This window comes from Heliconius melpomene, chromosome 12, assembly GCF_056956725.1.
Source record: "Heliconius melpomene rosina isolate 202511_hmr_F chromosome 12, ASM5695672v1, whole genome shotgun sequence".
NCBI classification, from domain to species: domain Eukaryota; kingdom Metazoa; phylum Arthropoda; class Insecta; order Lepidoptera; family Nymphalidae; genus Heliconius; species Heliconius melpomene.
The window spans coordinates 5,823,440-5,840,437 of NC_140400.1; the positions used below are offsets into that span (position 1 = coordinate 5,823,440).

Sequence of the window (16,998 nt, forward strand, 5' to 3'; positions counted from 1 at the left end):
ACGCCGCCCTTGAAATGTAATTCTCTTCGAATGCTGACTTTTAGATACATCCCAAAATATTACAATTATGGCAAATTTATGAATTTTCTATACCAAATTTCTTTATAATTAAATAATTTATTACTTACAACTTCTACTGGTTTGTATGAACTTATAATTGATTTGGAAGCCCTCATACTCGATAGTGTCATCTGAATGAAATTTCAACCAAACGTAAGGTCCAGACGTTGTGATTTGTCGAGGAAACGCTTCTCCACATACTTTGCCCAATAACTTCGCGTAACCTCGAGAACCATCTCTGATCTGTTGATAAATTTTATTTTCTTTAAACTACAACTAAATCGAGGCATTACGTGCGAAGTAGCAGAACTCGCGCTTTTGTACGCGTACCAGAGCGAAGAAATGAAAATATTAATAAATAATAATTAATTCCCTTGAGCGCTCGAATTCAAAGCCTTGGAGTTTGAATACCAGAACTTAACGGTGAAAAGTACTATTTTTCTTTTTAGCTTCCCGCCGATATCCTGAGAGTGTAGAGTGTAGTGTTACGACACTCATTAAGACATTTCCAGTTCCCACATTCTGGAAGCATTACGTCTTGAGTAGCTTGACTCAATACCGCATTTTGCTTCGTTACCATAGCGAAGCAATGAAAATAATTCATAGTCAAAGTCAAAGTCAAAATATCTTTATTCCATAAAAATGCTTAACATTTACTTGGACATGTTAAAAAAATAAAAAATGAAAAACAATATAACCAAAAAAAATGTGCAATTTTGATTTGAAAAAATCCCGTTTAAATAGTTGAGCTCATGAGAAGATCCAGGCAAAGAAACTCATGGCCACTCTTCTCATTAAATATCTTGAGTGGGAATCGAATCCACATCGTGTCGCGCTTACAGTCGCATGCTTGTGCTCCTGCGCCACGAGTGGCCACAATACTAAATACTAATAATGTAATAAAATAAATGTCAATAAGAAAAGATAATATTTTTCAATTAAATTAATTACTTAGAGGACAAAACTTACTTCTAAATAATCATAGCTGCATTGCGGGTGATACTCGACGTGGAATCTATCTACAAATGTCAGTTCTATCACCGTTCCTTCACTTCCTGTAAGAAAACAATAATGAAAACAATGTTTTTTTATTTGTTTTTTGTGATTGTTGTTATGTTTTTTTTTTATTTTTATGTATTTTTTTTATTGTTATTAGATACACGCTGTATCCCTGCATTTTCGGGATAGTGTGCGGGACATTCCTTTGAATTGAAGTTGAACCCCACGATGTACCAAGTTACAAGAAAGTAATGACTCACCAGTTATGACTGTAACACAATCCATCTTGCTATAATAGTAGTTACTCTTGCTGCCACCTTCATGAGGATGCTGTATATAAGACTTCAGTGGACTATAGTTAAATTCAGAGCAACTCGGATCACTCTCAGTTTCCCTCTTCACTCTCTGCTTAGTTTTAGGTAAAAAATTTACAAAACCACTATTTCTTTTTTTATTTGTATTATCTACATATTTATGTATATTTAAATTTTTTTCAAAAACATTATTATCATTATCATCTTTGTAAATTTCATCAAATTTTCTGACTTCATCAGATCTACGTTCTATGTAACTACTAGTTTCATATTTAATTGTTGTATCTATTCTAGGGTTATATACATTGGTCCTGGGTTCCATTAGATCAGTTTGGAGCTTCTTCTGTTCCATTGTGCGCATGCGTTTAAGCCATTTATGATCAGCTACTTGTTCTGACGTGACGCCAAATGTGGTGTAAACTGAAACAAAAAATAAATTGTAATTTTATGAATGCCACATTAATAAGTTAACAAATGTATGTATACTGTATAGCATATCAAAGACGTATAAATTATGATATTAGTAAAAATCTTTAAATTATTTACCCGTAAATTAATTTGTGGCTACCTACTGTAAAACTTAAAATTTAATATCATCCATACGAATTTCGGGAAATGCTATTTTTCTATACTCATCTAGCAACCTAGCAAACTTAGCAAACCTACAAATCTACATGTATCCAGTAACTTGTGTATATAGTTACCCAATTAAGGAAGAATTTTATAAGTATATAAAAAATGAGGCTACTTTATTAAAATAAATTCTGTTTATCATATTCAAACTAAAATTGGTATAAACTATCTTTAACTTGCATCCATGTACTTTAATCCAACTAAGCTAATATTTAAATTTCTATAACATTTTCCAAAGCTCTTACCAATTTAGTTATAAGCTTATTTTCTGCTTGTACATCTACAGTCAGTACAGTCAATACTATATCTTTAAGCATCAATTTCGAATAATTTATATAAGAACCGTAAAATCCATGAAATGCATAAATGCTCAAATGTCTATAGTCATTTAAATTAATAAATAATATCCCTATATTTTTATTATTTTAACCTTTAACTATGGACGTGATTTTTTTATAACATACATATGGACGTCGGGTCTGTCAGACCAGTGTATTTATTGGTCATATTCCGGCTGTTTTTTAAAGGAAGAAGACAATTTTATGTTTTAGTTTACATGAATAGCCTCAAATCAAGCAAAATCAATATAAATAAAATCGCTTTTTATTAAAGTTTACGCATCACAACGATTTAAGTAACTTAAAGTCACAATTTCAGTCTTCGGCCACATGGGATGACTCTTAAGAAAATAATACTATAAAAAAAAAGACAGATAATAAAATAAATATTTTTTTAACAAAATATAAAGTCTAACAAATAAAAAAAATAAAGAAATTACATCTTATGTTATAAAATAAAAATTTTGACAACACCTCAAGATAAAGTATTATTGAACATCGATACACAATGGCTTTCAACATTGTAGGCAAACAGGACGATTGCAGTCAACATAAGTATGTATTGTGTTTCTATATATACTTTGGGGGCAAAGTGTACATGTTTTTCAAGATCCCAAAACTATTTTTTTTTTGCTTCATGTTCAATAAATGATAGATCAGATCGCGAAACGCGAGTCAAAGTCATTCTCAATTCTTAGAGTAGTTTAGTATACGAAACGCGTCTTTTTATTTGATAAAGTGCTATTTTCTTTATTAAATGTCGTCGTCCAATTCTTTTGTTTGATGTTGATTATAAAGTACCGATATTTTTGTCCTTGACGTGCTTGGTCGATAATTTTTTTCCATTTTATCGTAAAAACTAAAAAAATTAATCTTTTTTTAGATAAATAATATTTATATTACTAAAATATATAACAAATAATGCAAAATAATATATGATATCAAACAACAAAAACATTTGAATACAAATAATACAATTAAAATATTAAAGTATATTTTGTAATATTATAAAAATATATGGCGTTTTGAAATCATTCATGTATGGGAAACATGGACGTCGGGTCTGACAGACCCAGGCCCCGTTTAGAAAGTTAAATACTCACGTGTTTTGAACCCAGAGACACAACCACTGCTATCTACATTCATTTTGTCATTAATACGAAAGGTACTGAGAGACTCAGTGGCGGAGGTCACCGAGAAGTGGCCGATTTGTAGAATTCGTAGAACTGTCTGGTCTGTCAGACCCGACGTCCATACTTAAAGGTTAAAAGTGTTTCTTTTTTCACCCTCACACTTTACCCCATATAGCAGCAGAATGAAATGGTAGTACTGAATGCCACGTTGTCGATAGACTAAGGAAAAAAATGTTTCAGCAAGTACCCTGAATAAAAGATATTGCATGTTGAGTGGCGGAACTCAACGCTACAATTTAATTTACCCAAATGGGGGAAAGGTAAGGAGGGAGGTTTCATCTTCACTTCAATGTAAAAGTGTGAAAAAATATTATAAAACAATCTGTACTTTTATTTAGGAAACAAAAATCATCAGAGTCGATGATGCTTGTGGAATTATGCCAAAAGTAAAATGTTCCTCTCCAAATTTCTACGTATAATTGGCCAAATATTTGTTTGTGAAGATTTTGTTAACAGGCTGCATTGTTTTGTGAAGGGTCTCGCTTTGTACTCGTTTTGTTTCAAGTGGATTTTACCTGTAACTTTAGAGAGTTTATAGTTGTGAACTATGGAAGCTTTATCAAGTTTTAATATTTTATCCGAGGCCATCATAGTGCAGGTGCATAAGGGTGCGACTGTAAACACGACGGTCCCCCATAATATTTTCATTTTCTCTTATGGAACTTATGGAACCCTAAAAACGACAATCTCTGACAAACTTTCTGACGCAACTAACTTTGACCGTGAAAGTAATAAATGGTGTACATAATAAATTACATCAGATATAATGTCGAGATGTGACAAAAGAATTCCTAACGATAACAAAATGAAAAGATGAGGTTTTTCACAGAAATGGTTTAGAAATAGTTAGCGGAGTTTTTCAAATGTATTTCTTTCCGTTACTAAAGCTTAGTGACTTAAAAATATTTAATTCTTGGATCTACATTATGCAATTTGCAAGAAAAATAATTATCGTCGGTAAAACTTATTTTCAATATAATGATGCCCGTTGAGTTCTTTTCACGGAGGCGAACCAACGGGCAAAAGTTTATGTGCTTATTTAATATTAAGTATATTATTTTCGTATAATGACCTTAAACAAGATGATTTTTAATGACAGTCGAAAACAAGATGATAATAAGTTCGATTCCCACTCAGGGGAATAAAATATTTAATATTACAAAGCGCGGCGTTGAGTTCCGCCGCTAAGCACGCAGTGCCTCAATAATTCGGCAAAAACTGGAAAACGTCTTAGCACTAGGTCCCCAGGTTCCATTGGCCCGATCTGCTATATTTTGTGGGTAGACAGCATGAATGTCTCGTGATATTAATAATTATTTATCAAATAATATTGAAGGAAAAATTCTTGGTGGAAAATTTGGCAGGTGCGTGACTAAATGCGATTCTTATCTACGGTATATAAATATATTTCAATTACAAAATGTAGTCTATAATATAGTTATAAAAGTAAATAAGTGTAACAGCGTCCGTAAACATAATGGTTGTTAGTTCAGTTTAAACTCACGGAAATAATTTATTTTAATTTCTCCGCTCCATTAAGAGAAAGTGCGGCGTTGAGTGCCGCCAGTCGAGTTGCAATATATGGAATTTGTTTGGAAAGCGTATAAGGAAAAGTAAAAAGTGTAAGTGTAAAGTTAGTACTAGGTTATTTCTGCCTATCTTGCCATGTACAGTATACGACGTGAAGCCCAAAGAAAATGCAAGAAAAATCCTAAAAGTTTTTATAGACCCTTTTTGAAATATTTAATTCACACAATTTGGCAACTAATTTATATTCAAAATCCTAAATATTTAAAAATAAAAAAAAAAACTTTACACCGTATTTTAGTTTAAATATTTTAATTGCGTTCCCTTAGTGTGGCTGACATCAAAGAATCTCTAGAAATACGCTTCAAGTCACTAGGAAACGCAAGGCTGACTCCTAGAAGGACGAGTTACATTGAAATGTGGTAGAAAGTAAAAATAAACGTAATGTTACATAAGGATATGTTAATTTACTTCCTTTTTTATTATTTTCTCTAAACACTTCTATCTGCAAACACACTTGCGTTCCCCAGTTGCCGTCGAATTCTGGAGGCAAGCATGTGACTGTAAACACGACGGGTTATGGGTTCGATTCCCACTCGAGGAAATGGAATATTTAATATTTTCATTTGTTCGTTATGGTGTCGAGGCAAAGCACCCTAATATGCGTAAAAAAAGCTTGAAACGACTTTTGAACTATCAATTCAATAGCACTCGAAACTAAGTCCTATTAAGTGTGACTTAAAGAACTTGTAATTTAAGTAATCTCCTTGCCAATTCTAAGACCCTAGTATGTCACGAATTGCTCAACGTTCGCGGCGAGGCGTGCGATGAATAAATTCAGGATGACTGCTTGCTTAATTTCCTTAGAAGATATCTTCTATTGTTTATACGTATGTCTGTGAGTGGTACAGCGGCACAGCATCTGACTGTAAACGTAACGGTGGTGGGTTCGATTCCCGTTCAAAGGAATGAAATATTTTAATCGTCCCGTCCTGGTAATATAAGAAAGCGCGGCGTTAGGTTCCGCCACTGAACAAGCAATGACTCGAAAATCTTAACCCTAGGTTCCCTCTGCATAACCTGTTATACGCGAGATATAGCGTAGAGGCTTAGTGGGATGGTCTGATCGTAGTAGGTTCGAAATTTGCTCAAGAGAAGGTAAATCAGGATGATTTAAATAGTTTAAGTAAGACAAGACAAAGAAAAGGAAAAATAAAGTGTTTATATATTTAAGTTATTTAAAAATTAACTTTATAGCAGTTGTTATAAAGTACAACAGTTAAAATTGCACTATTTTACTTAGATATAGAGGCTTTTATCAAATAGTGGAACAGGGTATGTTGGGTATGTAAAGACCAATCGCGGCGTTTAATTCCACCTCTTAACACCCAAAGGCTCGAGCTAAGACGGAAAGTGTAGAGCAGAGTGCCATATAAACTAGATTCTCTCTGCCACGGTATACGGGATGAAGCAGAAAAAAAACATTATAAATGCATTATAAGCGAATAATTTCCCCCATCATTGGATTGAACCCGCAATAATCGCGTTAAGTTAAGCATATCCTAATTGCGTAGCGGATATAATGTCTTACGTAAATCAGATTGTAATCTCGAAACGAAATGCTTTAGAAGCAGACGTTTTTAATAGCAAAAGAAAATTAAATGTTACTCTGCTCTTTTTCTTGTATCAATCAAAGTAAAATCTCTCATTTATCTTCGGAAAGGCGTCGAGGTGCGGTGGAAATGAATTTGGAACATAGGCGTGAGTATTACAAATACAAATCTGTGATTCACGCTTTTTTTTGCATACAGCAGGGTAGGCAGTGTTATGCGATGTCTCAAAACTTGGGTGGAAAATAGAGAAAGGAGTGTCTTAACACTAGATTCCCTCTGCCCTATAGAAAAATGTTAAACTACCCAATAAATGTTCCCCAAACGTGTAACAAACTCACGAACACCATTGTCTAAGCGAACACAAGTTACGTTTCCTACTATATTTCCATGGCACAATGATTCTCAATATAACGACGTATCCTAGCAGGCACTATAGTGTAAATTATAGAGGCTTCCTAGCGTTTCTAGCTGGCCAAAACCAAATACGATAATCTCTTCATTTTTCCAATCTCATAGACTAGTTATTTATTAGTTATAGCTTTAGGTAACGTTAAAGAAACATGTATATTTGTATGGATATTTGATACTTGAGTAGTTGTAATCACGACGTTTGTGGGTTCGATTCTAGCTCGTAGGAATAAATTATTCTCATTTTCTTGGTCTGGTAACAATATAAAAGAGGGCGTTGAGTCTGCTCAACATGCTATGCGTATGTTTCAAAAATTGGGTGGAAAATGAGGAACGGAGTTTCTTAACAATGCTTTCTCTGTGTATCCTGCTATAAGGAGAGAAGAGATACGAGATGAAGTTATTTTATTATTTCTTAAAGGCTCCATACCTCAAAAGGAAAAACCGGACGTATTATAGGGGTGGGTGTTGAGTGACGGAACTCATCGTCGCTTTTTACCTCCCAATGCGACAAATGAAAATATTAAATATTTCATTGCCTCGAGTGGGAATCAAATCCACAATCAGTCACACGCTTGTGCTCCTGCACCACGCATGGCTTTAGCTATTAACTTAAACAACTCTTAGTTATTTCCATTTAACCAAGCGGGCAAAACTGTTGGTAAAAGCTAGTAGAAAGATAAGATAACCAGGGAAAACAAGTAAATACACCAGTATAAGTGAACGACGCAACGTATTCTATTATTTTGATCGTAAAGCTCTCACGCCTCTAATATCTATGAACATTTCTGTGATATACGTGTACTTATATAAGCTTTTCTCTCAAGAAAACTTAGATAAAATATGAAATATTCTTTTATTTTATCATATATTTTTATATGATGCAGTAGAACGTCTAATTTTACACGCGATGGTTAGGAGTTGGATATGTATTCGTGGAAAATAAATTTCGTTTCCTTAGTTCGGAAGAAGTTACGGCGTTGGGTTCCGTTACCTACGGAAATGTTGAATGAAATATCTCAACACTTTCATTTATACGCAAGATACATAATGACAAGATCTGAAAATAGTGGATTAGTGAGTTTATGTGGTAATTTTACAAAATCTTTTTCATTCTTTTAGGTTCACGCTGTAACCTGCACAGAACCTAATGTTAATACACTCTGTTCCTATAAAGACCATTCCATTCCACAATGGAATTAAGCAAAAATCTGCTTAAATTTAAATATTATATATTTAGTCCATCAATTCACTAAAGATGGTTGTGAGTTCAATCGCTAGGAAGAAAATATACTTTCACAAAATTAGACAGATTAAAAAAGAGACTTCTAGAAAATATATAATTACAAAAAGACAATTAAACGTGGCGAAACGTGGGTATTCCGTGGTGATTTTTCAAAACTGTTAACGTCGGTATTAAGCGCGGCGTTTGCTCGCAATGAATACATCAGCGCGGCCGGGCTTAGCCCCATGGGAGGTGTTACATTTCACTAGTGGTGGGAAGTGTCGATGTGGACTAAAGATCATTTTTTAAAAAAGAAGGATTAAAACAATCATAAAGAAATTGAAAGAGATATTAGAGGATCAATTTGAATTTGCAATATATTTCAATGTAAAAGTTACGTTTCCCCACACGGGGAAACTCATTATCTTCATTTCTCCGCTTTGGTAATAAGACAAAGTCAAGACCAAGACCAAGACCATGCCACGTCTCAAAAATTGAGCGTTACGTGAAGAACGGAGTTCCCTTTGTCTAAACAGCTTTACAATTAAAAAACAATAAATATGATTTGAAAACCCATGCCAATTTGCATCAGTATATTTTTTTCATTTCAAAGATTTTCCTACAACTATCTTTATATTTATTTGACGGCGGAAAGTCCGCAATTTTCGGACCAGAAGTATTTTAAGAAGAATTAAGTACCTTAACACTAGACTCCCAGGTTTCCTCTGCCTACCGGATATAACGCTAAGAAAAAAAAAGAGAAAATAGTTTCACCACTTAGTCTAAAAAACCTGTGCAGAATCTGGAAAACGAAGTGAATATAGCTAAATATATTTCCGCTTATCCTGCAACTGCAATCGGCACTTAAAAAATAAGACCAGAACTCGCCTAGTCCCGAAGCTAGTGACCTATTAAAAATTGTAATAATATCGATATTCATAACCACCTCACATTTAGCTGCAAATGGTGAAAATTCCTGATTACGCCTGTAAAGCTGCAGCCTTCTAATTTTTCAGAATTTTAAATTTTAATAACCTTTTCAGCGACGCAATGAATATATAAGTGACGCGGCAACTTCTGGGACCGATTGACAAGACTCATCTAGTAATGGAGTTTTTGTATCAAAAATGGCTTGTATTTTTTTTTGTCATGTAAACTATACATACATACATCTATGAAACTCTTCCGTTACAGAGTGACTGACAGACACAAACTAACGCACAGACGAAACTACTGGATTCGATATGTATGTATATGAGAGAGTGTGACGGAGAACCAAAATTTCAGAATTTCTCGAAATTTCCACTTGAATGTATAAAAACAGGATTTTTCATTTTGCGTCTTAAGGTCCACGTAGCAAGATATAAGTAGTGATCACTTTTGGCTTATGAGAAACGTTGAAAATTAACATGGAGGTCTAAAGGTAAATGGGTACCAAAATTGCCTAAAGATTCCTGCGGAAGCTGGACAAGATGGTATTTTACGTTTTACATGCGATACTCGGCCCAATTCTTCGCTTATGCTTTAAAGGCGGCTCTGGTAGAATCATTTCGAATTCAATGTTAGTAGAGAGAGGATCTTGGACAGTAGGTAATCGTTAATGCACATTTAAAAGGTAAGGGGTGCTCTACAACATGCTCGGATGACAAGTTCCAGGAACTGTTATGAGTCCATAGCAGTTTCTAGCAGGGAGAGGAGCTCCGCATTTGTTTTGAGAAAAATCTCTTTAAAAATAAAAATAGTTTGGTAACATAGCAGTCGACGACTGTTTTCCATATAAAATGCACAATTTTTTTTTAAATTTAAAGTAGGTAAAACTAACAACTATGTCACATTTCCCATGTAAATTCTAAGATCGACACACGCCGTGCCTACAGCAACGATGAATAAATTAGCTGCCCTAGGCTAAGTCCTAAGGGACAGGTCTCATCTACGTTCTTTCGTAAACTTCTTTGAAGCAGACCTTTGAAGAAACTGTCTTTCCTTGCACTATGTATATTTATATGTTGTGCGTTCAATTTAAAAGAAACTAGGGCAGAAAAATCCTAGTTTCAAGACACTCCGTTCTCTTCTTTTCAGCCATGGTGACAGAGTGCGTGGATCTCTCTGGATTTCCAGTTTTTCTTAATATTTTTTTATTAAAACATTAAAAATATAAGAAAAATTCAAGTAAAAACGTAAAATATTCTAACCCAAGTTAATTTCCAATTCACAAGGGAAAAAATAAAATACTATAGAGCCTAGCAACCGATCGAGTCGTTTTCTATTTTTATCATCACCACTTTCAATTAAGACCGGGAACGGGCGATTACATTATTTATCCAGTAAAACTAGAAAATAAAACAGGTAAACAAAAAGTAAATCTGAGGTTTTAAAATTAAAAGTTTTATTTAACGTTTTTGCGGCTCAGTTGGGAAGCATCGGGTTGTGAAAAGAATAGATGGAGGTTGAATTCCCAGTGGGAATATTTATTACTAAATATTTTAAGACATGCCTCAAGAATTCGGTTGAAACTGTGGAAAGGAAGTGTCTTAATAAGAACAGAGTGTGTTAGCACTAAGTTCCCAGGTTCCCTCTACCCTGAATCGTGCGGGATACAGTGTGAAGCTAAAGAATATTTACCAATACCTGATTGTAAACACTATGGTTATAGGTTCGATTTCCAGTCGGGGGAATTATTTATTCTCATTTTCTTGCTCTGATACGGAGTTAAATAGTGGCGTCATGACTGATCTCAACGCCACGAATGGCCGAACACTCAGCACGCAACGCAACACGAAAAGTGAGAAATGATGTTTCTTTATATACGAGGTTCCCGATGCCTACTCTACTATATATTGGATATAGCGTGAAGAAGAAGAAGTAAGACGGCTACTTCTAATTTATAAAATAAAAATTTCGCAGAAAGATAGCTTATTCGTGTTAAGAGATTTTTTTTTATCTCACTTTCCGCTTCATTTTCTTATCATTGCGCCTTGAATGGTGGGCTAAAACGTTTCACTTTGCCCTATTACCAAAGAGAAGGAAATGACAACAATTAATACCCCCTAGTGAGAATCGAACCTACAACCTTCGCGTTTGCACTCACACGTAGTGCCGCAACACTATCACCCATGATAATATTAAAAGTATTATTTAAATATATTCATTTTATTAACTAGCTCTCATTTAAAACAGTGTAAAGCTTGTTATTTAAATTATGCATAATGTAAAAACGTTGCCTGCAAACTGTTTCAGTCTGGAAATCTAATTTCAGCTCGCTCTCTTTTCTATTGATTTTACCATTTTCATGTTTAAAAGATATTATTGTTGGGATGCTATCTTCTTTTTATGGTAACAAATTATATACCACATATGAGGTACGGAATCTATACTAATATTATAAAGCAAAAACGATTTTTTTTTTAGCTTCAAGCTTTATCCCACGCATAGTAGGGTAGGCAGAGGAAACCCAAAGTTAAGACACTCCGTTCCCCATTTTCCGCCGAATTCTGGAAACATTCTGGAAATCATCAATTCATTCTGGAATTCTGTCGCTTTATTTTATCTTGTCACCAGAGCGATGGCTTGAAAACAATTCATTACCTTAAGTGAGAATCGAACCTGTCATACTACGCTATGACTGCCTCGAATAATTTTCCATACATATATAAAGAGAATATACAACCTTATGTAGAAAGGAGACTGTTGACAAACAACCTCTTTATATTATAATATCTATAATATCAGCCATCTGCTCTGGCTGGGTGCCAGTGCTTTTAATATACGCTTAGAATATAAATTTAATAGGCAATATGTGGTTTCTGTTATGGTAATCAATCATTTATTGTTTTTATTTGGATATACTATTTTTTTATTCACGCTGTATCCCGCATATAGCGGGGTAGGCAGAGGGAACGTAGTGTTAAGACAATCCGTTATCCGTGTTCCCCCTCATGTTGATATACTGTGTGTTGAGCGCCAATCAACTGAACGCCGAAAAAAATAAGTGACATTATTTATAGCTTAGTAAATATTTTTAATAGTAAAATCAGTAGCTGAATTCCACATACAGCAAGATCTGAAATCTAGAATCTAATGTTAAAACACATTCCTCTTGTTCCTCATTTTCCGGATTCTGGAGGCATTGCGAATTGAGTGATGGAACTTAACGCCTTGACAGGCTTGCCAAAATCAGTGTTGTTTTTTTTTTGCAATAATTATGGAAGGCTTAGTCGTTTTTAATTATATATGAATAATAAATCGTATTCTTAAGGAACGTATACCAGTATCGCTATATGAAAATTATCCTACAGAAAATCCATCCTTTTCCCTACAGCGCAGATCTATCCAACCGAATTGTAGACATTGTGTGTTTAATGGCGGAAAATAACTCCTCGCTTCGTTTAAGCATGGAATTTGAAAATAGTGAATTTCCCCAAAACAGAATCGAACCGTTCGAAATCGAAATCGTTTTTAACTTCATTCATAGCCCGCACGTGGCAAGATAGTGTTAAGATACTCAGTTTCCATTAAAACACTTCTGCTCCCCACTTTTTGACGAATTCTCGAGGCATTGCGTGTTCAGTAGTTAAACTCAACGCAGTGCCTTCCCTCGTTAATTTTTTTATTTCATTCCCCCGAGTGGGAATCGAACCACGTACATTTTAGCTATATATTAACATAATAACCGAAAAAAAAAAATGTATGTGTGGGTACCTAACTTAATGTTTTTGCCACGATGAGTCTCAAAAATACTCGACCCTTTCACGCACTCGTAACTCGAAATTAATTTCGTTACTTTGGATGTGGATAAAAATTTATCATATTATAGCGGGGTTCTGTTTTACATAAAACTTGATGAATTATTATTATTTAATATTCATATGAGATATATATTTTTGGGTTAATATTTAATGGATGTTATTTTAATTTTATGAAAATATTTTTTGTTAGCTTCACTCTATAATATATGTTAATATACTCTGCTTTCTACGTTCCGCCCAATTTTCGATACTTGTGTATTGAGTGTAGTAACTCAATTCTGTGCTATGTCTTGTTACCAGAGTTAAGAAATGAAAATAATCCAATCCGCTAAATGGAAATCAAACCCATTACGCTACGTTTATAGTCAGACGTTGTGTCGCTGCGCCAAGATGGTCTATAATTAACAAATAATTATTCGAAATAAAATAAAATTCTATAATATGAACGTTTTTTTCCCGTTTTTGAGAAAAAAGTATTATGTAAGCATTAATTAAATGTAAGAAAATTATTTTTTGAATTTAATTAATTTTACTTAACATTCACAAAAAACTGAGATGATCACCATAAGCCCAGCAATTTGTCTGGCTCAGTAATATTATTTTTTATTTTTAGCCATTTTAATAAACAAAAGAAGATTCTAACTTCATAATATAAGCGCACTACCAAAATTATTATCAAAATCTAACATTAAACGCGATGTAGTTAATACTCAGTAATTAAGCTGTCAATTATCGCTTGTTATATTCCGATTCGATGCGTCGACATATTGCCTTCACGCCGCATTAATGCCAATGGAAAACTGACGTAACCTAGATTTTTTATTTTTTCGTCCATCACACACAGATACAGAGTAAGCAGAGATAATCTAGTGTCCAGACACTCCGTTTTCTGATGAATATTGATAATTTTAGAGCCATTGTTAATTTATTATCACATGATTACGAGGCGATCGTGGCACACGTGGCTATACACGCTTGCGCTTGATGTTATATTATAACCAAATTATACCAAATAATTACATAAATTTTGGCTTATATGTTATTCTGATATATATGCCGTATTACTGTAAAGTTTCATCTAAATCCGTTCAGTAATTTTTGCATGAAAGTAGAACAAACATCCATCCTCAAAAACTTACACATTTATAATATTAGTAGGATATTTGAGAGTTATACCTATTTTGGTGATGGTTTGACATAATTAACATAAATAGAGGAAAACTGAATTTCATATGTCTTTGTCTTTAATATTTGATTGTTTAATTAAGGAGACGTGATTAGAAACTAATTATGACACATCAAAAGCCGCAGGTAGCTTATGTTGACAGGGTACTGACAGCCCAAATCTAAATTCACCTATACTGATAACTATTTGAAAAGACAAAGAATATTTTTCTTTTTGGTATATAAAAGCAAGAATCTATAATATCACAGTGATCAGATTTTTGTACACCCGTATTACGTTTTATTCAATAGCATGAAAGGCAAAAAGACCGTAGTGTCAAGATTCTCCTTTACGTACCTCCCAATTACCGATACTTTGTTACATGGGCAAGGAAAAGAAAATAATTACTCCGAGTGAGAATCGAACACACGACCATCACGATTAAAGTTAAACGTAATTGTTATACGGGTTAATGCGTGAACCTAATAATAATAATAAAATACCACAAAATTAACGGGAAATCTGCTATATTGTCAACAAATACACACCGCTGTTTGACTTTTAATTTGTACAAATAATTAATACGATTTTAGTCAATCAAACTGAGACACAGTAATTAACTGGTTTAGTTAACCGACTGGTAAACGTCGAGTGGGAATGGAATCGTAATTAGTCAATTATATACGTTATTTAGAGGCCAGTAATGGTAAAATTAGCGATTTAACGCTACAATTTGTGGGTTCATTAGTTATCGCGATTTATGAAGATTGTGAATTATATTGAAAATATCCTGGCTGGATCAACTACTACAGCCACCACGAGAGCATAACTGCCGGTGAAAGCACCTGTAGTTCTGCTCCCATGGTCAAAGGAAAATAAGGGTTCGTTTTCTTTCAGACGCTAAAAAATTGGATAGAGTGTATTTTTTTAAATTAATTAATCAAAAATAGCATTTAGTAAAACATTTGCAAACTACGAAAATGACAGCATACATCTTGTATGCGTATATTTATTGAGATACTGGAGTAACCTAAGACTTGGGTTAGATAGTGTTTACATTTCATCTCGCTTGTGAATTCTAAGTCTTTGCTAGTTAGATGTTGCTTACGAATATTTAGATATATTACGCGACGAGAAAGATAATCATCGTCGATTCGATTTCCACTAATTTTTTTTCGCTATCGTTAGGCTTGTAATGGCACTTGTAATTATAAACAAAAATGATGCAAAATTCTCATCTATATAAGTGAAGTCATGGATCCCATAGCCAGAACCTAACTAAACTCTCATCAAACTAGTCTTGAAGTATATACTTTACAATAAAAAAGAATTATCGATTCGGTTGGCATGACATTTGTCCATTTTTCCTGCATATATTTTTTCATTTGAATTGTCTAATGGATGACATTGTCAAAATTGGACTAAATTAAAACGGGACCACAAGGGATGCACCAGCTATTAAATACAATCATCAAAATCGATTTACCCAGTTCAAAGTTCTCAGGAACCTCCACCATTTATTGTATTTGTATTTAAATTTTTAATTTTAAGATGAAGACTATGAAAATAGCGTTCATGAGGGCTAGAAGTGCCTGTAATCAAGTCGTTATACCAGTGTCAATGTTTAACGATCTGATAATTCGTTTTAAAGTAGCATTATTATAGCAAACGGTATTAAAACAAAATTCCGATATTTTAATATAATCTACATGCAAATTTAAAATGTAAATGAATATTTCATATACAATATCCATTTATAACATAATATTGAAACAAGCTTACAGTACAGTACGGTCGACCAGTCGTGACCTGGCTAGCTGTAGATGGCTGTGCAGATTTTATTTTACGATTTTTCTTATTTTTGATTATTTTCTTTTGGAGTTTCTTTAGCTTGACGATGTATCTCGCATATAGCAGGGTAGGCAGAGGGGGAGGCAGAACTCAAAACGCAATGCCTTAAATTTATTATATACTATTTGATGTATATTGCTATTATAAAATAAACCCTGAAAAGTTATAAAGCCTACATCCAAAAAAATAAAAACCTTCCAAGCGCTTGGACTAGAGGAAGTTTCAAATTAATGGACATACATACACTCGAAAAACATTAACCTGATGCTAACGCAGTTTGGTAAAGAGGATGTAGGTACATATATAAATTATGTAGTGAGAAAATAAAGTTTTGGTCGTCTTGGTGCAGGGACATAAGCGTTTGGCTGTAATCACGACGGTTTTTGGTTCGATTTCCACTGGAGCGAATGGAATATTTAATATTTTCAATTTTTAGATCTGATAACAAGACAAAGCGTACCGGAGAGTTCCGGCACTTAACACGCAATGCCACGGAATTTCGGCTGAAAGTTTTGAACGGAATGTCATAACACTAGTTTCCATCTGTCTACACTGCTATGTGTGGGATATTTTAGAAACAATCAAGAGGCTAAGAAGCTAATACAATAATTACAATGTTTTCGCAATTTAAGTGTTTTCGCAATATATTCCTGAAGAAAATGAACCGGAAAAAGATCATTATCCCGAACAAGTTTAGCTAAGGAACCATTTCCTTTTTTCTTATATTATTTAATCACCTTTTGTAGAACAAGAAGATCTATCACGCATACAGCAGAGTACACCGAGGGAATCTAGTGTTAAGAAACTCTGTTCTTCACTTAGCGCTCAACTTTCAAGACATGTTGAGTAGCGGAACTCAACGCTATCACCTATTTTTGTCAGAGTGTCGAACCCACGACCTTTTATTGACCGACCACAGACGCTGTG

The 16,998-nt window shown here is 33.9% G+C and overlaps 1 protein-coding gene across 1 annotated transcript in view; it reads right to left on the reverse strand.

Annotated features, from left to right (window-relative positions):
• Neto (Neuropilin and tolloid-like) overlaps positions 1-16,998 on the reverse strand; it is a 75,900-nt gene that overhangs the window by 13,667 nt on the left and 45,235 nt on the right. Inside the window, exons 4-6 of the mRNA XM_085194737.1 lie at positions 1,320-1,793; positions 1,030-1,115; positions 129-303 (exon numbers count right to left, since the gene is read on the reverse strand). Coding sequence (XP_085050863.1) covers positions 129-303; positions 1,030-1,115; positions 1,320-1,793 — 735 coding nt within the window. The remainder of the gene's footprint in view (positions 1-128; positions 304-1,029; positions 1,116-1,319; positions 1,794-16,998) is intronic.